We start from the raw sequence: 25,609 nt of genomic DNA, 5'->3' as shown, positions 1-25,609 counted from the left end.
ACAAGATTTCTGGGCCAGAATGGAAGTTAGGTACAGTCAAAATCGCCTTAGAGGGCCTACCCAAGATGCCAATTGTCTGTGCCGTGGCGAACGAAACGGTAATCTGTCTCTCTATCACTCTTCGGTGTCGTCTTGGGTCGTCCCATTCGTTTTTCGTCAAGTTCTTAAATTAGTCCTATTCTGCTTTCGTCACTCATTCTACATTGAAAGCCACCGACGATTGTGACGAATGTAGAATGGGTGACGAAAGCAGAATAGGACTAATCTAAGAACTTGACGAAAAACGAATGGAACGACCCAAGACGATACCCTCTCTTCCATATAAGTGCGACAGAGAGGCAGCGTTTCGTTCGCTACTTCTTATAAATTGGATATTAACTTATTCAAAATTAATGTACCTTTAGATGAAGTTTCTGTTCTTCTATATGTTTTGTATTTTATAAATAAACGTTTAAAGTAAAAATGGTTTTTGAAATTAAAGTACTTCAATTAGCAGATCAAAACGCAACAATTGCTGCCTTCGAACAATTTAGCGTAGTATCGCACTTGTATGGTTTTCTCTCCCATGTGACGCGTATTATGGGTATTCAAAGAAATATTAACGCAAACAGACTTGTTTTTAAATCTTGTTGCGTATTGTTGTGTATTGTTGAACTATTTTGAAATAAAACTCTAATTTCAATAGTAAGTTTTATTGACTAGTCGGTTTATTCCGTTTTCGTGGCGGGGGTTTGAGCTTGAGGTGCACGTACTTGCGGTGCGTGGCGAGCGAGCCCGCCTGCGTGAACTTGGCGCCGCAGAGCGCGCACTCGAAGCGTTTCTCACCCGTGTGAACCTGTATGTAGATGTTTTTGTAAGCAATTTCATTTCAATGTTCTATATTATCGATCTAGGCATATATGTATAGTGCTGTAACTTCAAACTAGATCGTAAAATAGTTAGAAATGACTAGTAATGAGAATATTAATAAAATTGAGTGATAAAAGAACAAAAAACTCCGTGAATCGGAGTTTATTCAAGGGAACTTGTAAGTAAATTAGCAATATGGATTAATTACTTACGACTTTATGCACATAGAGTCCAGTGGCGCGGAGAAAGGTTTTCGGGCACTGGTCGCATCTATAGTTTCGTAGCCGTATGTGTACCGCCTCTACGTGTACCTACAAATGATATAGCTTAATAACGTTGAAATCCTCTCCTAGCATATAAACATACACAATTGATAAAAGATCATCTCTTGTAGAAGACAAAGTGTATGATCATCTTACAAAAAATGTATCATTTGCTTTTTTCGAACAACCATCAACTTTTGAACTGTTTCTATTCAGATCCGCAAGGACTATCGATTTAAAAAGTAAAAAGATATCTGAAAAATTTACAGTTTTATGATGCATTTTGACAAACTTTTTGTATGGACATTTTGGATGGAAAATTTATAGGATAAACTGGAGACACATATTTTCTGTTTTTATATCAGTTGAACTCGTAATAAGACAACTTTGGGATAAACATAAGAAAAAAAGGCTTACCTTAAGAGCGGCCGCGGTGCCGTAACATTTGGCGCAACTTTCGCACTTGTAGGGTTTTTCGCCAGTGTGACGCACGTGGTGAGTCTGCAACAAAGCGTAAAACGTGCGTATCATTGCATTTACATTTATAAACTAGTGCCTCTGTGTGCTGTATACTTTGAGGACCGCCACGACTCTGCCCTTTTGAAAACTACCAGTAGAGGAGAACGCCGGGCAGACATTAAAAAGCATTTTTGGCCAAGCTAAAACGGAGACACTTCGCTCGGTCGATAAAAAAAATGTCTCGTGATTAAAAAACAAAAATCCAAATGTCTGTACATTTTTTTACAGACATACAAATTTTAGCATTTATAATGTCAATAGTATGTATTACATGTATTTGCGCCGATTTCGAATAAAAAATGTCAATATAGAAAGTTATCACTGCTTACCCGGAGTTCTGCAGCTGTGGCGTAAGACTTGGGGCAGATTTCGCACTTAAAGGCTTTCTCCCCAGTGTGACGCGATTGGTGCTGTTTCAGTAGGGCCAGGCACTGTCGACAAATCATGAAATTTATATGGTTATCGTACGTGAAGTATACTGCGATTAATTCTCTAACACTCATTAATATACACGTTTTTTGGATGGATGAACAATTTCTCCCCTACAGGACGCGCTTGGTGCCGCTTTAGCAAGGTAAAATAGGGTATTTGACTACTAGTCAAATCAGTTTCCTTTTTCGAACGTCAAAACGATTTTCTACTATGGAATTTATACGAAACACGATCGTCATGATCATGAACATGTGACGTCATGATCAAATTTAATTACCTACTCTTAAAAGTTTTATACCGAATATTTTGCCGCAGGTAATACAGGCCTGGAATATGTTGCCGCAGGTAATATAGCAGTCTGGGAGTACAGGCCCCGTAGACAACATACCAATCGCTAACGCTACGTAGCGATCGAAACGCAACTGTCACTGTCGCACTAATATGGAAGAGTGATAGAGAGACATAAAGCTTTTCGTTGTCGAAGCGATAGCGATTGTAACCTTGGCTAGGCCGGCTGACCTGGACTATCTTGTCGCAGGTAATACACCAGGTAATACAGACCTGGAATATCTTGCCGCAGGTCTCGCAGACCTGGCCGGCGCGGCTGCCGGGGTCGTGCTCGCGGTCCGGGCGCGCGAGCCGCGCGGGCCGCACGCCGCGGTGCACGCGGTCCATGTGCGTGCACAGGGATATTTTAGATAGGAACGATTTGCTACACTGCAACATACAAACATCAGTTATCTTGGAGACCAAGTGGTTACTTATTTTTAATTTGTTTAATAAATTTTTAGCGCTGGTGGCCTAGCGGTAAGGGAGCGCTGGTGGCCTAGCGGTAAGAGCGTGCGACTTGCAATCCGGAGGTCGCGGGTTCAAACCCCGGGTCGTACCAATGAGTTTTTCGGAACTTATGTACGAAATATCATTTGATATTTACCAGTCGCTTTTCGGTGAAGGAAAACATCGTGAGGAAACCTGCATACATCTGCGAAGAAATTCAATGGTGTATGTGAAGTCCCCAATCCGCATTGGGCTAGCGTGGGGACTATAGCCCAAGCCCTCTCGCGCTCGAGAGGAGGCCTGTGCCCAGCAGTGGGACGTATATAGGCTGAGATGATGATGATGATGAATTTGTTTAATCACGATGGAATCCAATAAAAATATACCGCAATATTTAAGAAAATACACTACATAATCTAAACATAAAACTAATTAAAAACTAAACTTAAATATAAATATAAGCAAAATAATATAAACAAAGAAACAAGTGCGAGTCGGACTCGCGCACGAAGGGTTCCGTACCATAATGCAAAAAAAAAAAACAAAAAAAAGCAAAAAAAAAAAAACGGTCACCCATCCAAGTACTGACCACTCCCGACGTTGCTTAACTTTGGTCAAAAATCAAGTTTGTTGTATGGGAGCCCCATTTAAATCTTTATTTTATTCTGGTTTTAGTATTTGTTGTTATAGCGACGACAGAAATACATCAACTGTGAAAATTTCAACTGTCTAGCTATCACGGTTCGTGAGATACAGCCTGGTGACAGACGGACGGACGGACGGACAGCGAAGTCTTAGTAATAGGATCCCTTTTTACCCTTTGGGTACGGAACCCTAAAAACCTACAAACAAAATATTGGCCCCAGGTCCGTGACCCCCGGTAGGGTGCCCAGAAGGCTGGGCACAAATTAAATTGTGTTATAGTGATAACTCGGAGTAATTAGCAATGGAGCCGCCATTAACAGGCGTTCCCCTCTGTCGAAAATAGGCGGCCAATGGTCAACCACATGTCAACCATATGTATGGACTGACGTTTATCTGACATGACGTACCTATACATTTGATGTGCCCCTCCCCCGCAAAAAACGGCAGACTATTTTGTACCGAAAATTTTAGACATGGCGTCTCCGTTGGTTATATCCTCTAAGAGTGATAACGATGACATCACGATCAGAAGACAAATTAGTACTTAAGAATGATGTATTGATGTATTTTATAACCGTAGCGGTAGGTACAGATCGTGGGTTGGGTAGTGTGTAGCGGGTTTATATCACAAACTTTAGTCACAACACTACCCATCATAGACAATTGTAGAATTTAAAAGAAACAAAACCGTCAATCCATCAGGTCCTAATAATAACCTAACTTATGAAACCATTTTAAACTTTTAATTAAATATCCAAGATACAGTTATATATTTAAATATTTATGTATTTTATGGAACGTACCGTTTCAATATGTGTATGGTTTCAATGGTATTTGATGAGGTGGTGTGAAAATTCAAAGAGAAACAGCGATAGAACAAAGTTACGTTGTTTCTTTACATAGTAAGCAAGTTCTATTGAAAAAGACTTTACGCCAGAATTTAAACCCGCGACCTCCGGATTGAAAGTCGGGCGTTATATCCACTCGGCCACCACCGCTCGAGTGAATAGCTCGAGCACTCGCTTACTATATTTCTCTATGCCGAAACCCCGGATTTTTGTAATACTAACCTCATCGCAGGTGAAAAGCGCAGTGCCGTGCTTCCTATGCCTATGCAGCACCAGTGCATCTGCATCCACGCTCCACTCGCCACACGCGCAGCATACACTGCCAATCAAAACTCCACATTTAACCAGTGGGGAGACACTCCTGACTTCGGTCGAACTCGGCTCCGTTCGGCTCGGCATTGCTCCGAGCAATTATTAGGGTTGGTACCACTTGACTTCCTTGTGCGTGCACGACCACAGTTAAGATCACTTAAATTTTGACAACCCTAAATAGCCGAAAGGGATAGTGCTATATATTAGAAAGGGATAGCATGATTCGACCCTGAATCGCTGTCAAACGCGAATAAAAAGACCCACAGATCCAGATTCGGCCACCGGTCTGGCCTAGTGGGTAGTGACCTTGCCTGCGAAGCCGATGGTCCTGGGTTCGAATCCCGGTAAGGGCATTTATTTGTGTAATGAACACAGATATTTGTTCCTGAGTCATGGTTGTTTTCTATGTACATATATAAGTATGTATTTATGTATATGTGACGTTCCATGGCAAAAGGTACCTTATGGTGGCTGGCGCTTACGTCGATGACGCCGCAATAATATTGGAGCGGCGTTAATACAGCGTAAGCGGCAACCGCCTTAAGGTACCTTTACCCGTGGGACGTCAGATATAAGCGATTTTTTTATAAGTATATATTTATCTATATAAGTATGTTTATATCGTCGCCTACTACCCATATGTACAAGCTATGCTTAATTAGCGCCATAGACTAAGAATCCTCTAGACCGAGTTTAGAGCAATTATTTCATGCAACCGATGATGCCAAAAATGCGGGGGTGCGCGGGACGAGGTGAGCGAGGTCCCGTGCCTTGATTGGTCCGTTCAAAGACACGGACGTCACACAAAGACACTTTCGACTAGAACATGGAGTAAAATTACCGTACGCGTGGCAGAGGGGGTAGCGCGACTATGCTCGGTCTAGAGGATTCCTAGTCTATGGTTAGGGGCTAGGTCGATCTGTGTAAGATGTCCCCAATATTTATTTATTTTATTTATTTATTTGGATTACCAGTGCTCAAGACTGTTCTAGAGATTTTCAAAAAGTAGCCGAAAACACCTCGCGTGATTTGTGCACAACCCCTTAAGGTGGGTCTACACGGCACAGACTTTAGTCTGCGCAGCGTGTCTGTACAGACTTAAATCGGTGCAAATGGGACGCGTGGACGTGAAGTCTCAAGTCTGTAACGACATCTGTGCATTTTTGTATCTGGCATCAAAAAGTCGGCGCAGACATGCGTGTTTGCGCCGGCTGCTGCACTGTGTGGACGCATGTTCAGACTTGTTTGGGTCAACTTACGACAACTTTGGTTAATTAATTCACTGTTTGCTTTGTTTTTATTATAAAAATGAACGATTTAAGAAAATATTCGATATAATTCTTAGTTGAATTTACAGATCTATATAAGTCCCTTCCAGCTGTATGAAAAATTAAGTCCAAAGAGTACAGTAATAGGGATATGCAAACGTCCGCACACCACGAGGTTTGAAGAACAACTAACATGTCTGTATCGTGTGGACGATGCGAGTAGCACATACTTTTGTCCGTGCAACAGTCTGCGCAGGGCAAGACTGCACCGTCTGGACCCAGCTTTAGCAGCTACATATCTAAATCGCAAAATAGATAGGTACAGAAATCAATCTACATACAAAGTGCGCTCGAGCAAAGCACACATATAGCCACGTCAAATTAAGCCGAATTTGGGCAAGCTGCGGAAATCATTCGTGTAGTTTTGAAAATTGATACAGGCATACCTTGTGGTGTCTAGATAAACATACTAAAAGTCCTCGAGGGTAGGGGGTGTGCTGGGGGTGTAGAGGGGGGTTGAAGGTACCTTTTTTCATATTTTTGCTCATATCTCGAAAATGTGTACGAATTGCATTATAATTACTTCGGACAAAAGTTTAAACATAAAATTTACTACAAATTTGGTTATGTTTATTTTTACTCTGCGATCAATACTTTAGGAGCTACAGGCTGTTAAAGTTAAATAAGAGATAAAAAATAGACGGTTTAAAAAAACGTCGTATTTTCATAATTGTTCATCATAAATAAAATTTTTAATTAAGAATAAGCAAGCTAAATGACCTGCTGATAAAATATAAAAAAACCGGCCAAGAGCATGTCGGGTCATGCTCAGTGTAGGGTTCCGTAGTTACCCGTCCGTCAAAATAGACTATTTGCAAAAACTCAAAAACTGCTTAATCGATTAGGTTCGCTATATTTTTCTCTGAAAGTCTTTATTAAGCTTTACTTTCACGATTTTTTTCATATTTTTTGGACCCATGGTTCAAATGTTAGGGGAACTAAAGTGGAAAACACAACTTTTTTTCTTTCAGATCGATTATTTCCGAAAATATTAAGCAGATCAAAAAATGGTTCTCGAAGACCCGTATTCGTTTTAAAAGACCTATCCAACGACACCCCACACTATAGGGTGGAAGCGAAAAAAAATTTCATCCCCTTTTTAATGTACGGCAGCCACCCTAAAAAAATATTTTTTCTAATTTATATTTTACAACTTTGTCAGCGTAACTGATTTATATATTCGTGTCAAATGTAAACATGAAAACTAGAAAAAAATTTTTTTATGGTGGTTGCCCTACATTAAAGTGGGGATGAAATTTTTTTTCGCTTCCACCCTATAGTGTGGGGTATCGTTGGATAGGTCTTTTAAAACGAATAAGGGTCTTCAAGAACCATTTTTTGATCAACTTAATATTTTCGGAAATAATCGATCTGAAAGAAAAAAAGTTGTGATTTACCCCTTAGTTCCCCTAACTTTTGAACCATGGGTCCAAAAAATATGAAAAAAATCGTGAAAACATAACTTAGTAAATACTTTCAAGGAAAAATATAGCGAACCTAATCGGTACAGCTGTTTTTGAGTTATGGCAAATAGTCTATTTTGACAGACGGGTAACTACGGAACCCTACACTGAGCATGGCCCGACATGCATATGGCCTATTTTTTTATATTTTATCAGCAGGTTGCTTAGCTTGCTTATTCTAAGCTAATTTTTTTATTTGTGATGAACAATTACAAAAAAACGACGTTTTCTTAAACCGTCTATTTTTAATTACTTATTTAACTTTAACAGCCTGTAGCCCCTAAAGTATTGATCGCAGAGTAAAAATAAACATAACCAAATTTGTAGTAAATTTTATGTTAAAACTTTTGTCTTAAGTAATTATAATGCTATTCGTACAGATATTCGAGATATGAGCAAAAATATGAAAAAAAGTACCTTCAACCCCCCTCTACACCCCCAGCACACCCCCTACCCTCGAGGACTTTTAGTATGTTTATCTGGACACCACAAGGTATACCTGTACCAATTTTCAAAACTACACGAATTAATTCCGCAGATTTTTCTAATTTGCTTAGGCTACATAGACACTGCTCACGGACACGATATCTCGGACCGGTTGGGACCACTGCGAGCGCGAGTGCCATCCGCTTGAGACACGCGTCTGTGAACTTTTTTGTGCAATAATGGAGAAACAAAAAAAAAGTTATTATAACTGTTCAGTGGACGGTTGTTTAAAGTTAACATTAAACGGTGAATTGTCGTTTTTTAAGCTACCAGTGGTTTCGGAGAGGTAATTGTACATGAAAATGCGAATTTATTACACTTTAAAATATAATAATTGTGCATTTTGCCAATGTCGAAATCGTCGCAAGATATTTTCTGTGACAAATTTGTAATATGTATACCTAACAATGACATTAAAACAAATATTTAGATAACTTAGGTTTATTGATAAGGTAGATACAAATATTAAAAATGAAAATAAACTAACTTATCTATAAAATAAAACTAAATTAAAACAAATATTTTAGTTATTATTCATTTGTATTTCCATTCTTCCCGTTTCATCCTCAACAATAAATCAAACAACTAGATATGAGATACGATACGATAGATACGAGTGCCACTACCACGATAGTTTTTTGTGCATTAGCCATAGTTGACAACCCTAAAGCGACCACCGAGCGTAGGTATGAACAGTGAAGTACATACATGTGATTGACTTCTGTACCTATCTGTTTTGTGTCTAAATGTTATAATTCGATAAAATCGGTCAAATCTTACCTGCCGTGCGGGTCGCATTTATTGCCGGGCCTGTCAACTTTGTGCCTCTGCAGCGCCTCTGAACTGTCAAACTGTATTCTACACTTGCGACAGTGGAGCTTACGGTCGTATGGCTGTAACAATAAGTTTTATAGGTTAATAAATAAATAAATAAATATTTTATTTGTAGGTTGTTTTTAACCGACTTCCAAATCCCAAAGGAGGAGGTTATCAATTCGGTTGTATGTTTTTTATTTTTATTTTTTTTATTTTTTTTTTATTTTTTATGTTTGTTACTCCATATCTCCGTCATTACTGGACCGATTTTGAAAATTATTTTTTTGATTGTATGTATATGCATACAGATTGGTCCCGTTTTTGTCAAAATCCAGTTCTGATGATGGGATCCATGAGGAATCGACGGAACTCCTCAAATCTTAAAGGCACACATATGGTGATTTTTGTGTTTTTATCAACAAATCAAGCATATACATTCAAAAACGTGACATTTGATGAAGTGGAACTGCTGATGATGATCAGAACGGAACTCTTCAACGACGCATAGTTCACCTTTGGCGATTTGTCCTCTTCGTTATGTTTGTTAAGCAAGTTAAGTTTTTAAGCCACAATTTTGTCAAGCTTGAGTTCTGATGATGGGATCCATGAGAAATCGAGGGAACTCCTCAAATTTTAAAGGCATGCGTATAGAGATTTTTGTATTTTCATCAGAAAATCAAGCATTTTCATTAAAAACTGTCGCATTTGATGAAGTGGAACTGCTGATGATGATCAGAACGGAACTCTTCAACGACGCATAGTTCACGTTTGGCGATTTGTCCTCTTCGTTATGTTTGTTAAGCAAGTTTAGTTTTTAAGCCACATTTCTGTTAAGCTCGAGTTCTGATGATGGGATCCATAAGGAATCGAGGGAACTCCTCAAATCTTAAAGGCATAGGTACGTATAGAATTTTTTTGTATTTTCATCATAAAATCAAGCATTTACATTAAAAACTGTCGCATTTGATGAAGTGGAACTGCTGATGATGATCAGAACAGAACTCTTAAACGACGCATAGTTCACGTTTGGCGATTTTTCCTTTTCGTTATGTTCGTTTAGCAAGTTAAGTTTTTTAGCCACATTTTTGTCAAGCTCGAGTTCTGATGATGGGATCCATAAGGAATCGAGGGAACTCCTCAAATATTAAAGGCATACGTATAGATTTTTTTGTATTTTCATCATAGCATTTACATTAAAAACTGTCGCATTTGATGAAGTGGAACTGCTGATGATGACCAGAACAGAACTCTTCAATGACGCATGGTACACGTTTGGTGATTACGAATTTCAATTTTGACTTGGACTGGGACCCGGACTCGGACTCATACCCGGATCCGGTTCGGACCCGGGCTCGGATCCGGATTCGGACCCGGACTCGGACCCGGACTCGGATCCGGACTCGGACCCGGTCTCGGACCCGGACACGGACCCGGACTCGGACCCGGACTCGGACCCGGACTCGGACCCGGACTCGGACCCGGACCTTGACCCAGAAAACCACTATGATACCTTAACTAAATAAACAACTATGATTACCTATCATAAAATTAATGTAGGTATAAAGTACGATGATGCCAATCTTACTATCCCTTCCCGCTTAAACCCCCGTACACCGCACGGCATGCGCCATTAAGTGGGTTAGGTTAGGTTTGAACTGCGATCCTCACAGAACCGAACAAGGATTAGGTTAGGTTAGAACTGCGAGCCTTACAGAAACGAAATGCTACTTGAAAAGTGGGTTTGATTAGGTTCGAACTGCGATCCGCACAGAACCGAACTGCTATCTGAGGAGTGGGTTAGGTTAGGCTAGAACTACGACCCTCATGGCTCCTCTTCACGATGGGCCAACGCCGGCCACTCCAAGGGACGCATTTATGCGTTAGAGGGAGCAAGTGATATTGCTATCTCATTCTACCGCATGGCTGCGTCCCTTGGAGTGGCCGGCGTTGGCCCATCCTGTAGAGGAGCCATTATACAGAAGCGAAATGCTAAGTAGAAAAGTGGGTGGTTTTACCTCCTTTTCTACATAGTGTACCATCTACAATAATCTTTCATCGGCCCCCATGGAAGTCGGTTTTTTTTTCTTAAAAAATATTTCGTTTCTTATTAATGTGTATTTTTAGAGTAAGTGAGTTGACGAAGCCTGTTGCGGGTTTTATCGCTGTAGTTTTTTGTGACGATGCCTGTAGCTGATTGTAAATTTGTGTTTACCTGACGAAGCCTGCGTTGCGGATATAAAAGTTTGGTCTCTGTATAAAGTATAAAAAAAATACTGGTCATCCATGAATTATGTCACACGAATTTGTAGGTTTTTTGACCCCTCCCCCCCTCCTTGTCACACTTGGTCACATTTGGCAAACCCCTCCCCCCTAGTGTGACGTCACATTTTTTCTACGAAATCGCCAAATCGAATTCAGTAAGTACCTAAGTATTATTAATATTTTATCAAAATATTTTTGACGATATAAATATTAGTAATTTTATAACCCAAAACTGCTTAGGAAAGAAAATGAATAGAATAAAAACGATTATCGTTTTCAAAACTTGGTATTTAAATGTACAGCGAATAAAATAATTTAAATAAATTTTCGGTTACTGATGAAGTTAAAGTGACGTCACCAAGTTTGTGTCTCCCCCCTCCCCCATGTCACAATATGTCACATTTTCTTGACCCCCTCCCTCCCCCTAAACGTGTGATGTAATTAATGGATGACCCCTAATGTTGATTGCAAGATAGAATTAGGAACAGTGATAAGGGAAAAGTGTGGACTGAATGTAGATGTAGTGACTAAAATTGAGAAAGGTATGTTGAGATGGTTTGGACATGTGGAAAGAATGAGTGAAAGAAGCCTAACAAAGTGTATGAGGGAGAAGTGGAAGTGGGAGTTGGAAGGGGTAGACCTCGGCGGACTTTCTCTGATCAGATCGGGGAAATCCTGAAGAAAGGCCAGGTCAAGAGCACCCTAAATCGGCGAGCGTGTATGAGGAATGTTATGAATGTGAAGGAAGCGAAAGAGGTATGTCAGGATCGTAGCAAGTGGAAATCCGTGGTCTCTGCCTACCCCTCCGGGAAATCGGTGTGATTATATGTATGTATGTAAACTAATGAGCTAACCAAGATATTATAACCGAATTAACCGGAACTCTATTTTCAACGCCTTTTGCTTTTAATATTAGTTGTAAATTGTTGTTCAATATAATTTTCGTGAGTCGCGACACTCGAGAATTAATTCTAGTATCAAGTAGCGGTACTGAACACCTATCCAAGGTTACAATCGCTATCGCTGCGACAGCGAACAGCATTATGTATCTCTATCACTCTTCCTTATTAGTGTGACAGTGACAGTTGCGTTTCGATCGCTACGGAGCGTTAGCGATTGGCATCTTGGCTACGCGGCCTGTTAATTCCGCTACTCGATGCTAGATGTCGACTGTGAAAATAATAGTCGTTGTGGTATGTACCAAACCTGATGTATGGAGTGAGCACTCTATCGTCACTATATTTCTCTACGGCGTAAGTGTCATTTTGCTGTGGAGTTTACGATTGAAACTTAAGGCCTGTGTACACCGGCTTGCGTGTGCGTGACGTGCACGTGCGCGTGCGCTAAAATGTTCGAGCCGCACACGCACACGTCACGCAAGCGGTGTGCCGTCTCTCATAAGGATCTGTATACTACAACGCCACACGCGCACGTGTACGTCACGCACACGCAGCCGGTGTGCACGGGCCTTTATTAAGCTTATTATAAACAAGCACCTTGTTGTGTGCCCGTGTCTTGTGACAGTTGAGTCCCGTTCTGCTGATGAAGGTTTCCCCGCAGACCTCGCATGTGCCCCCGGCCGCGTTCTCCACTGGGTGGTCTAGCCGCATGTGTGTCGCGCACGTCGTCTTCTTACTGTGGAGTTTTAGACACAATTGAAACCTGATTTAAACTTTCACGATTATTAAACATTATCAAACTGCACAACGGGACTTAATCGCGTATTTAAGTTTTAAGATTTACCTCCGACGTTTCGAGGACAGCGTTGTCCCCGTGGTCTCGGAAAAGACTGGCTCAAGTTGACATCAACATCTTCTAGCCGCGCGAGTTTTTCGAACTACCCACACTTGGTCTTGTTTATCAGTTTGAACGTTTTGCGCACTAGGGATGTCACTCTGTCGACACATCGGAACGTCGGAGGTAAATCTTAAAACTTAAATACGCGATTAAGTGCCGTTGTGCAGTTTGATAATACTATTGAAACCTATTTATAGTTCCGTTTTTTTTAGCATTAGAAAGAACTTGCAAGGAGGTAAGCGATCTTGACATGTCTTTTAATTGAGAAACGCTTTTTAAAAATCAAAAACTATTATGAAAGCAGAAGAATATAAATGATCGTATGAGATTCATAATTGTTACGTATTTGCCGTAACTTATTTTTAAAATGTGCTTTTCAATTAAAAGACACATCAAGATTGTTTACCTTATTTCTAATGCTAAAAGAAACGAACTATAGAAAGAAAATGTATTATAAGTCTTCTTCTTCCTCGCGTTCGTTATCCCGGCATAATGTAGTCAGACCGTAAAAAGTCTGCAGCGATTTTGATAGCCCACGCAGCGCAAGTGTCATTTTAAACGTTAAACTTTTATGAAATTATGACGTATACATAACACTCACACTGCGTGGGCTATCAAATCCGCTGCAGACTTTGTTTGGTGCGACTATATTTATATTTCAAGCATAATCACTGAGTACTTACTGAAACCGTTTCTCGCAATGTCGACATTTGAACGTGGCGCCGTCGTGGCTCGCTGCGTGTTCTACCGCATGTGGTCTGTGGGCATAAAGGTGTGTCTACGCTAGGCGAGCCGAGCACGAGCCGAACACAATTCGTCTAATGTGGACCGACTTACAAGCCACGAACGAGCGCGCTGCGAGCGTTTCGTTCGTGCTCGGCTGCGTTCCGCCAGGTCCACACTTGACACCGCGAACGACGAAGCCGAGAACGGCTCCGCTCGTGCTCGGTTCGTCTAGCGTAGACCCACCTTAACAGTATTCATCACTACACCTTATAATTTTTTTTTATTTACAAACATTTATTAAGATTAAAAATAGGTACATATCTGCACCTTATAATAGGGTATTATGACTTAAAACTTTATGTCAAACAAAGGGACCCGCTTAGAAATATGTACCTATGCTAATAATACTTCAAAACTCAAATTGTGAACATAACATGTATAAGTTTACTCACTCGCCCGGCAAGACCCGGTCGCAGCGCCGGCACCGGAACTGCAGTCTGTGTGCGTCCTGCGTAATAAAAAGTTCTTGATGAAAATACAAATCCACAATATACAGGGTGGCCCATTTAGATCGGTCAGTATGGGAAAATCTGAAACTGTAAAGGTGGCGACTGACGTGAGCATTTGCTCGATGCGAATATTCGCATTTGCTCGATGCGAGCATTTGTTCGTTGTGAGCAAATGCTCAAAACACCTGAATATTCGACTCGATTATACAAGGTGTAACATGAGGAAACCGAATAACTTTAACCACGCATTTCTGAGGTCAAAAGAAGGAAAAAATGTAATATGAGTTTAGGTCAATTGTGTGTCGCCAAAAAAAAATTTTTTTTTGTTTTACAGAGGTTTGGTTGCTGGTTTTTTAAATTTTTTGATGTATTTGTACATAAAAAATAAATGTTATCGGTAAACTTGTTACTTAAAATTGAATTTTACATTTTTTTTTTCGTAAAACCTTCTTTTTGCAAAGTGTTACTTGTCACTTTTTTACATGTATCAATAAGGATATTTAGACTACGTCCCATAGCAGCAACATTACCATCAAAAAAGCATTCGCCAAAAAACCGAAAGCCGGGTGGAGCGCGCTCGAGCGCTCGGCGCTCGCCATCGAGCTGCTCCGCTCGCTGTACTGACGTGCCGAATATTCGACTTGTAATGCGCTCGCATCGAGAAAATGCTCACGTCAGTCGCCACCTTAAGACATACGACGATCTCTTCTTAGGAACCATGTCATCGATTTTAGTAACAAGAAAAACTGCATTCGTAAATTTTTTTTAAATGTGTACTCAGCTCGGGAATCGAACCCGGACGTTATGAAGTTGGACGTCCGGATCCGGAGCATTCTCATTATACACTACATCTGTAAAAAGTGTAGGGGCCCACTGATTAACAGTCCGCCGGACGGTATCGGCCTGTCAGTCGTTCGGAACTGTAAAAATTTAGTTCGCCACTTTCCCGAATGAAGGTTGAGGGAGGGGATGGCTGAGATACGCGTCATACTCGTGAACGGGTGCCGTTTGTGGAGACTGGTCTGTTTAAGCTAACACGAGCTATTATACTTAGTAACTTAATTTTTATTAATTAATTACAGTGAGGCGCCTCATTCTGTTCTCGTATGTTTCTTTTCTCTTAATGAAAGTATTAATTATACAGGATATTGACTCTTGGAGACCCTATACATCTCTAAGGATAACTTGATAAACTATATAATCTTATAGTTCTGACACCTAGAGACATTTACACCTCTAAATATTATAGATTTTTTATTGTGTTTTTTTATCTGTATTTTGTATGTAATTCGACATTAAGAGACCATATACATCTCTTAGTAATTGTAATACGTTAGATTGAATTGTTAGTTTTATTTTATAAAATTGTTGATGTTATTATTTTTGCTTTTATGTAAATTCAATGTTGACGTGTAAAAGTGCCCTTGTGGCCTATTTGCTGAATAAATGTTGATGTTGATGTTCTAACTGACAGGCCGATACCGTCCGGCGGACTGTTAATCAGTGGGCCCCTACACTATAAATGTACCTGTATGTGTTGATTCCGGTTTACAGCGAACCGATACCGTGCGTGACACAGGTGACACTCATTGGGCCCAATGCTCTGTAATATTAAATAAAAACCGGGCAAGTGCGAGTCGGACTCGCGCACGAAGGGTTCCGTACCATAATGCAAAAAAAACTAAACAAAAAATAAAGCAAAATAAAAAACGGTCACCCATCCAAGTACTGACCCATCCCGACGTTGCTTAACTTTGGTCAAAAATCACGTTTGTTGTATGGGAGCCCCATTTAAATCTTTATTTTATTCCGTTTTCAGTATTTGTTGTCATAGCGGCAACAGAAATACATCATCTGTGAAAATTTCAACTGTCTAGCTATCACGGTTCGTGAGATACAGCCTGGTGACAGACAGACGGACAGACGGACGGACGGACAGCGAAGTCTTAGTAATAGGGTCCCGTTTTACCCTTTGGGTACGGAACCCTAAATATAAATTTTGAAAGTACATATGTATAATAAACACACGCAATTCAAATACTATTAGAACAAATTAAATTATTGGCGTTTTAAAAGTGTTAATAATTTGTGTCGAAAGATGGCAGTAAATGTATTCCACTCGTCTAAATTCTCATCTCTTCTATAGATACCTATATCCTCTAGCCGCCCAGAGACCTATAAAAAGGTCTCCTGTTCCATTCTAATTTGAACTTTGTGTTGACAAAATAAAATTTCATTTTGCTTGGCAACGTTTGACGTATGGGCGGCTAGAGGATATATTTAAAAATCAACTCACTGGATCGTGCTTGTCTTTGACATGATTTTCGTACGCGGTGGAAGTGGAGAAACCCCTGCAGCACAGCTCACATTTGAATTCGCCTAAAAAAATTAAATTATTTAGGAAAATTACATGTATGTATATGTATAAACAGGACGGGCCTACGGAGCAGGAGGTCCCGGGTTCGTATCCTGGTATAGGCGTTTATTTGGTGTTCATGAGTTATGAATGTTATCTATGTATATAAATAAGTATTTACTTATCTATATAACGTCGGGTTGAGTCGCAAACCTCGGAACTCCTCCAGGAATGCCTTTACCAGGTTTCGAACCCAGGACCATCGGCTTCGCAGGCAGGGTCACTACCCACTAGGCCAGACTGGTCGTCCATAAATACCCATGGTATAATAATATACTCCGCCTGGTACTCTCTTCCCGTCTTTTCTAGGTCACCTGACTGACACAAGCCTACGTCATCAGCGCTAAGTATATGATACACATACAAGAAAATAATATAAAACTTTAACGGCTTTACTTGCTCTACTCTTTCTATAATACTTGTCATCTTATATCTATTGTCCATTTCTTATTTTTCTCCTTATGTTGGCATGCTACCTAACTGTCAAAACTATCACCTTTCCCGCTCTTTTTCTTATAAACTGTACATATGTCATGTGTTGTCTGTGATGTCCATAACAATAAATGCTTTTGTTTTAGGTTCCCAGCACAATTCCTATCACCAAATCAAAATTATTCACCGAACATTCTTAACGTGCGTGGTACGTCTTAAAACGTCGTCATTGGCAAAATCCCTCCTGCCAATACACACAAGAGGGGAAAGCCATTAAAAAAAAAAAAGTATATGATAATATGCGATAGCGCTATATATAGCGGCCATGTTATTGTGACGTAGGCTTGTGTCACTCTGGGAAGAGAAGACCATGTTTTATTAGACTATGTAAGTACCCAAAGATACAGAGTATACATTTACCTTGCAAGTATTTCTCCGAAAGTTTCCTCCTCTCCATATCCTCAACCATCTCCTCTTCCGTCAAGCATTTCACTTCAAAATCATATTTCTCCTCAAACTCCCTAATATCTCCTTCTGTACTGAACTTATTCTTCTTCGTCAACTTCTGTTTCTTATTCACTTTGACTTTCTTCGTTCTTTTATGTTCTTGATTCTTCTTCGTCTTGCTATCTTTCAATGCTGGTTCTACAGTTATATTTCCTATTTTAATGACGTCATTTGTTTCATCTATATCATTATCTGGCCATGAATCATTATTTTCATCAATTTTCACTGATTCAACGGTTATATCAAAATCATTATCATTACCCGGCCACACAAAATCGTTTTTTACATCTAATACGTCATTTTCTATATAGTCTGTATCGATTTCTTCTTTTATGTTTATTTCTGTGTCTTGATGGATGCAAGTTTCTGAAGACTGGTGGTGTATGTTAAGGTTATATGTTAATTTGTAGGCGGAACGATCAATCGTTTGTATGTATTTGTTTGTTATCTGTAATAAAAGATCAAAATAAATCAATAACTACTAGTGTATTTCAAATGGGGTATTAATACTACGAGAATATTAAACCTAAGACTAGGTTCACAGCGTTGATTACTCCCATATACCATATACAAGATTTTATCGAATACCATAGTGACAGCAGTATGGCAACTTACAAAATCGTTCACACGGCGGAAAAGGCGCATAGCCGTCTAAACAATGTTGTACTTTGCCAAACAAATATAGCCCTCACTACTCATACTCATATATTTTATTGCGTTTCATGTGTACAGAGGATCTTAAATAAATACAGTCTCAACATGAACCCTGCAAGGGTATAGCAACATAAACTACGAAAACAATTTAAATATTAATAGCAGTAGGTATTTCTACATAACTAAAACATCTAATTCTCACTTAAAAAATCCTGTATACAATAATATGCTTTACTAATTAAAAACCGCTTTAATTGTAATTTAAATTTATGTATATTTGTTTCGACCTGTATTGTCTTAGGAATTTTGTTGAATATATTGACACACACGGTATTCGGGTATTCAATTAAAACCCGAATACGGTAGGTATACGGGAAAGTTAACACTGTGAACCTAGCATGACTTACGTAAACCTACTTATTAAATGTGGCATTCACAAATAAAGAATATGTTACAGTGGTTCTTGAATTGCAAGACTTACAAACTGCTGCTGTAGCAGCACTTGCTTGAGCAGCTCCTCGGCTTGCCGGCAGCGCTGGCGCAGAGTGTGCGCCTTTAGTAGAGCCGCGCCACATAACGTGCATATGTGCTGCGGAAGCCCATCCCAGGCTGATAGCTGGAAAAATAGTTTATGGTTAAAAATGGCCTATGCCGACTGGCAAGCGGGCACCCAAAACATTTAACAGTGAATCAGTGAGGAGACGGGAAGAGCAAATAAACAGCATTTGGGTGCCACAACAAAAAGGCTGTAAATAAAAAAAATATATTTCAAAATTAGGCAATAGCCATATGCGCAGATGCGCTATCTCATTAGCCCAGTGGCCGATTTCCAGTCTTGGTCGCCCTATACTCTGTATCCTTAGGTATTTAAATAAAAGTAAAGGATTATCAGTGAAAATAGAAGAGACTTACACTGTGAAAATTTTTTTTGTAATCAAAATCTGTACTTTTTTGGGTAAGATCGCACCTTTTTTAGATACGAGTCGTATTTTCAGCTTCCATTGCTCTGGCATCACTGTTAAAACTTACCCTCGTCCCCATAACATCCGTGAACATCTGATCTAGTCCCCATCTGCTAATTCTGTACAGTTTTGTGTCCCAGGCAAGACATATTCGACACGCCAGCAAAGTATCCGGCCCTAGCTCATTTTTCAATACATTCATGATTACTTCCAATATACCAAGTGAATAAATTACACTCTTTCACTTCACTACATGGAAAACGATAGTTTTGTACACAGAAACTATGGTAAAATAATAAAATTTGCACATATTACCAACAAATAATAGCAAAAACAAAAATCCAATACAATACAATTTGACACATGTTTGACGTTTGACACTTGTTTTTTGTCTATCTGGACAGGCTAAAGCTCTAAGCCATACTGCCTTATTGACGTTTGACACTTCTTTGATCGCAATTGTCGACCATAATGCCCCCTCCACATTCGTGCACGAATCGCGGCGCTAAGCAAAGAGTAGTATATACAAGCCAAGCCGCGAACGCAAGTGTTGATTTCACAGATCTGCTAAGCCCCCTCCACACTCGTGCGCGAATGTGCGTGTTTTTTGTCATTTAAAGCCGTAACAAACTACCGCACCGCATTGCGACCTTGGTGTGGTTAAAATATCTCTTTCTCGCTATAACTTATAGCTGCGTCCTTAACCGCACCAATGTCGCGGTGCGGTGCGGTACTCTGTTACGGCTATAAGGGCCCCCCCCCACATCTGGCGTCTTTCGAGCGTCGGCGTCTACAATTCTATGGCCGACGTCGACGCAACGTCGACGCAGCGTCGACGCAACTGCGCAGCGACGTCATTTTCCATAGCGCTGGACCGACGCCGACATACGCCGACGCTCGAAAGACGCCAGATGTGGGGGGGCCCTAAGAAGCGTTCAGGGCCTACCGCTAACACCAAAGTTTACCAATTGCGGGTATCTTTCTCTTTTACTCGAAGGCGTAAGTGAAAGAGATAGTTGCTGAGATAGACGCAAGAACACCAATTTGTGACGCCAGTATTTTCGTTCTGGAGCATTTTTTCAATTTAGAGGGCTGTAATATGACCATAAATCTAAAATTGGTGATTAAATTGGCGATAGACGCCAATTTCATTTCTGATCAAATCGGTCGATTTGATCAGCCCGTCTCTATACCACTTTATGTTACTTTTTATGACTATGCTAACCAATGTTATTTAAGTATCCACAATATATTCAATAAATAAAATATTTAAAAATTAAAGTTTTTCGACCGTGCGTGTGGAAATGATCAAAATATTTTTTTTTGTTATTTTATATCCTTAAGTTCTAAACTGGTGAAAGGAAATAATAGTATTTTATACAATCGTGATATAATAGAGAGCTTTTCAGTCGAGTACCGTGTTTAGGCAACGAAGCTTGCTGAGTTGCCTAAGTTAGGTACGAGATTGAAAAGCTTGATTATATCACTATTGTATACAATACTTTATCTACGAGCCAAAAAAATAATACTTTAAACTAGTAGAATCATACAAACAAATCAAACCAAAAGTATTCAAAGCTAAGATACGCAAGCAGCCGCGATACCTTCATACTGGTACGCGCCCCCGGCGCTGCGCACGGCGCTTTGGTCAACGACACCTTCTCGTAACTCATGAGGCCCTGGTACTTGCTCCGCGCTAAATTCAATTTTTAGACAGTTGTTTTCTCGATTTTGGCCACCGTAGCCTATGGAGACTAACAAGCAACACTAAGTGGTTTTCGTAGTCTATGGATGTTGCTATTTTAAGGGTGTCACATGCTCGTTTCTGACTTATGAACCAATTGTTTCTACTATACAACCTAAAATAAATAATTAATTTGAGCTATACTTTTGTTTCGTCCTGTTGATCGCGGAGAGCTGTGATTGGTCAATTTCATTATAGTTGACTAAACTGTATCGTAATGAATATTATAGTTGAGTTGGGAGCCCACACATTAAAAATACCCAATTGAAGTTTGGTATATGAAATCTTAATTCAAGAATTATAGTCGACGAGTAGATAAAACATTTTATAAAGCAATAACGTGTATTATCTACGAACAAACTACTTGATACGTTAAATATTAATAGCATACAATAAAAGTAAATTCGAAAAATGGCAACTAATCCTTACAAAATGGGGTTTGGTAACTGTCAAAGGTTTGCATAGATGGCGCCATCATAGCTTGCCCCTTTTGACGAACGTCTTATAAATCGATGAACACCGGTAGCATGCACGAAAAAGTGTCACGTTGTGGACAAATCTCCATGGTAACGTTGTGGACAGATCTCCATGGTAACGTTACGGCCACGTTTTCTTAAGACGTTATCAGGCAAAATTTTCGTCCGTAAACCGACTTTACAGACAACCATTTTTTTCTATGAGATTTGGCTGAAAGGGCTGGCATCCATCCATAAAATTCTATAAAAAAAACAAGAATTTGACACAATTCTAGGGATTGACTTGGCAAGCGATGCTGGCGCCATCTGCTAAATACTTCGATCGGCCAACCCCATTGGCGATATTTTGTACTGATACAGAAGTACAGAATAAATAATAGTACTAGGTACAGACGACTCACTCTCTAACAAAACGCGTCTGTTACGATCAGCACAGATATTATGGCCGCTAGGTGGCGACAGCGCCACGAGCGGCTTATAGCTTTCCCCAAAATTGGGGTGGAACGGATGTACTTTTAGCTACCTGTAGCAAAGCGACGAAATCGCGGAGTGAGCCACGCCTGACAGAAGTGCAAATTATTTATGTTATATTCTGACTTGTACAGTATTTTTTGCAGTCGTCAGATAGGGGTAGGGACGCTTAAGGGGATAGGGGACGACTGCTTGTGTAGTTCCCATTCTCCTCTATTGACATTAGGGAAAATATTTTAATTTGATTTTATATTAACCTTGTCGACGCCGTGTCAAACACAAAAGCTGTCACGCGGACGCCACGTCACCGAAGTGTCGAAACTGGAATTGAACTTTATGCATATGCACGTAGGTCTAAGTTGCTCTGTGGTCTGTGACCGATAAATCAGTCTTTGGCGTTGAACCTGCGGTGCGGATATATCGGTCATTGGCGTCCAAAGGTTTCAAAATAGGTATGCCCCTTATTTTGACGTTTACGATTTTTTTATTATTATAAAGGAGCGAAAAACAAAGTCCATACAAATTTTCAAACGCTCCTAACTCTTATGATAGTTAAAACATAAAAAAACCGGTCAAGTGCGAGTCGGACTCGCTGTCAAAGGGTTCCGTACATAAGTCCGACTCACGCTTGACTGCACACTTCTAATAGGTTTTCCTGTCATCTATAGGTGAAGTACTATTGTGTGTATTTTTTTCAAAATTTTAGACCCAGTAGTTTTGGAGATAAAGGGGGGGAATGGTAATTTTTTGGCTATTTTCTTAAATAACTTCGAACCTATGTATTTTAAAATGATAAAAAAACATGGCTATGGCATATGTCTATCTTTGGGTCACCAATTTACATATGTGTACCAAATATCAACTTAATTGGTCCAGTAGTTTCCGAGAAAACAGGCTGTGACAGACGGACAGACAGACAGACGCACGAGTGATCCTATAAGGGTTCCGTTTTTTCCTTTTGAGGTACGGAACCCTAAAAACAAACGAAGGGGCATAGCTGAGGTTGTTATACATCAAATTGTGGTAAAATATTTTAAATAATATTAATGTCCAGAGAGGAAAATGGGTCTACGTTTACATGGAAATCCCCTTTCGACAAAACTGGGGGCCTACCGCGAACCATGTTCGACGTTGCCTCTCTGTCGCTCTTGTAAATTCGTACGTACGCGTGAAAGGGAGACAACACGTCGAACGCGGTTCGCGGTAGGACCTTTGACTTCATGGCAAGCCGATTTCGCACGCACACACACGCCGTTATCAGGTTTGAGCCAATCACCGCTCAGTCTCGAGTTGTGAATGTGTGTGTGTCGCACGCACGAGAAAATCAGTGTTATGAAATCATAGTTTTGTCTTAGAGATCCTACTTTACCTACTAGTATTTTTGACATAGGTCATATGTAGGAGAAAAGCAATATGGTCGGGTGACAAGCAAAAGTCACTAAGTACTATCAAAAAAATAAAGTAACAATGCACTTTATTATACTTGTAACACGGTTTATTGTCCAATAATTTCAATGGTGTTAGTTAGTGACTTTTGCTTGTCACCCGACGATAATCAATTAACATTATTTAACTTGTTACATGTAGTATAAACGAGGTATAGTGTATATAACCCGTGCTATTGCACCTCTATTTACCTACTGCTATTTACCTCAACTCTGTACATAATAGATAAAAAACAACGGGGTGCACTCCGGGAGTGCCGGCAGAAGTGAAAACTCAACGACATTGTAACTCAAAATATTAATAACAGCGCCATCTGGTGCAAAATGTCTGCAGCACTATGTATGACTTACTTGACTTACTACAGTTATATTAATACCAGTTTGAGGGAAACTCACTAGATGGCATTTAAATCAAAAAACAATGACACTGTCCGCCACACATGACGTCACGCCTTACGCCTTACGCTGTCTCGAGTTTAACATTTTTTCCCCAACTCTAAAAGTGCACAGCGCCGCTAAAGAACTTTTCACTTCAAAAACATATAAAGTGAGCACGTGGAATGAATATTTTAACTCCATAACAAGTAATATGTTAAGTAATTGTTGAATATTATGGAACATACATAGGTTAGAGTATTATGTCTCTACTTTTCAACATTTACAATACCTACTACAGATGTAGTACATACTTATTTTCCATCGTATTTCCTCGGAAACGTTCGTATTTGTCATGCTACTTCAGTCAACCTCAGTACTTTTTGTACCGAGACCGACTGAAATAGCAAGACACGTTCGTACGTTTCCGAGAAAATACGATGGAAAATAATTATGCACTACATCTCTATAAACATTATAGTGATGACTTCTATAGGCATATTATGAAGTGGTCTTCTATAAATAACCTTTTATACGATAAGATTGACTTTGCTATGAAATAGAGAAAAAATATAGGGTAACTCTAAATACTTTAAATTGTGAGATGATTCCGAAACCGAACTCTAATTTAGATTCTTCTCTGTGTATTATAAAGATCTTTTCACCACACCAGCTCGGAAAGGCTTACTTTGCGCTTCAAAAACTGATAGCAAAGTTGCATTTTATTCACATGTGAGGCAAAGTAATCAAATGCAAATTTTGAGTTGTTATCTTATATTATGTTTCCTGGTTGAATTGACTTTTAAATGATGATTTGGGATGATAAATATTTAATAACATTCATTTGGATTTGATTTGGTTTGATTGTGTTTGATATTTTACATTTAATATTTGCTTCGGGTTGGTGTGGTGAAAAATTTTGTGTTTCACTAGGGGGCAAATTTTGTTTAACCCTCGTGCCTTGAAACCCTCGCGACGCTCAAGATTCCATTTCTCGAACCACTCGCTACGCTCGTGGTTCAATTATGGAATCTTTCGCATGCTCGGGTATCAATATTAGCATGAGCGGTTAAACAACAACTTTGCCCCCTTGTAAAACAAATAACTATTATATTCAGACCGAGAAAAGTCTGCAACGATTTTGATAGCCCACGCAGTACAAGTGTCATTTTAAACGTTAAACTTCTATGAAAGTATGACGTGTAAATAACACTTGCACTGCGTGGGCTATTAAAATCGCTGCAAACTTTTCTTGGTCTAACTCTATCGACAATAATTACTGTTTCTACATAAACAAGTTCGAGGGAACGGTTAATCTAAGTCTACTACGAGTTAGTTTATGAGTATGGTGACATATTATAAGTAATTTGGTGACATTTATTTATTTTAGTTCACTAGCTTAGTGACGTAGTTGCTCGGGAACAATCCTGTCATGCCGCGAAGTTCCCCTGAAACAAAAATCATTTATTATTTTTTGTTGAAAACGCATTGTAAAAGGTAGAGAGACAATAGAGAGTACTCTCTCCATGCGGGTGTTATGCCTGGGGACCGAAGTCCGCTGAGAGTTAGTCGGAAGTTATATATATATATATATATATATATATATATATATCAACTGACAATGGGGTTGGCCGGTCGTATTAAGCAGATGGCGCCATCATAGCTTGCCCTGTCAATACCTAGAATTGTGTCAATTTTTTGTTTTTTTAATGCCCTGGATGTCAGCTCTTTAAGCCAAATCTCATAGAAAAAGGGGCAAGCTATGATGGCGCCATCTATGCAAACCTTTGACAGTTGCGAACCCCATTAAAACTCCGTAAGCGCGATGTAGGTCTCTTAATTGCGTTCTAGCTCCCTAACGCCATCTGTTAAATTATTAATGGCACGACGATGGCAGTGACAGCTAGAGGAGACGTCACACGCACTAAAAACAAAAGTGGTATTTTGTGTTTTCAAAAGTTAGAGATCCATGTAAATAATACTAGTGGGAAATGTTTTAGCAAGTAGATACGTCTGCAAGCGATACAACAAAATTTTACATAAAAAGGAAAATGGAAAAATTCACTGCTTCGAGCAAGACACGAACTTCCTCGCA

At 39.7% G+C, this 25,609-nt stretch overlaps 2 protein-coding genes across 4 annotated transcripts in view; both read right to left on the bottom strand.

Moving 5' to 3' along the window:
• Nucleotides 1–676: 676 nt before the first annotated feature.
• On the bottom strand, nt 677–19,354 carry LOC134677399 (zinc finger protein ZFP2-like). Its single transcript, XM_063535853.1, has 15 exons — nt 19,071–19,354; nt 18,523–18,657; nt 17,301–17,835; nt 16,329–16,411; nt 15,561–15,635; nt 13,976–14,031; nt 13,481–13,555; nt 12,497–12,635; nt 8,703–8,815; nt 4,556–4,652; nt 2,625–2,780; nt 1,961–2,062; nt 1,530–1,613; nt 1,062–1,160; nt 677–835 (listed from the first exon to the last, which is right to left on the bottom strand). The coding sequence occupies exons 1-15, from the start codon at nt 19,203–19,205 to the stop codon at nt 692–694; spliced, it is 2,028 nt and encodes a 675-aa protein (XP_063391923.1). The 5' UTR covers nt 19,206–19,354; the 3' UTR covers nt 677–691.
• A 1,716-nt stretch (nt 19,355–21,070) lies between these two features.
• The window catches only part of LOC134677384 (intersectin-2), a 50,792-nt gene continuing 46,253 nt past the window's right edge, over nt 21,071–25,609 (bottom strand). For all 3 annotated transcript variants that reach the window (XM_063535826.1, XM_063535827.1, XM_063535828.1), the window contains one exon: nt 21,071–24,962. In XM_063535826.1, coding sequence (XP_063391896.1) covers nt 24,901–24,962 — 62 coding nt within the window. In that variant the 3' untranslated portion in view covers nt 21,071–24,900. The remainder of the gene's footprint in view (nt 24,963–25,609) is intronic.

This window comes from Cydia fagiglandana, chromosome 26, assembly GCF_963556715.1.
Source record: "Cydia fagiglandana chromosome 26, ilCydFagi1.1, whole genome shotgun sequence".
NCBI classification, from domain to species: Eukaryota; Metazoa; Arthropoda; class Insecta; order Lepidoptera; family Tortricidae; genus Cydia; species Cydia fagiglandana.
Note: the sequence above shows the minus strand (reverse complement) of the source record. Positions and strands in the feature narration are given on the sequence as shown.

Excerpts from the sequence above, each read along its gene's own strand:
- LOC134677399 (XM_063535853.1), bottom strand. The coding sequence starts at position 19,205 with ATGAATGTATTGAAAAATGAGCTAGGGCCGGATACTTTGCTGGCGTGT. Across the intron at positions 12,636-13,480 it reads CATTGCGAGAAACGGTTTCA|TAAGAAGACGACGTGCGCGA; the intron begins GTAAGTACTCAG and ends AAAACTCCACAG. Across the intron at positions 2,063-2,624 it reads CCTGCGGCAAGATATTCCAG|TGCCTGGCCCTACTGAAACA; the intron begins GTCTGTATTACC and ends ATTTGTCGACAG.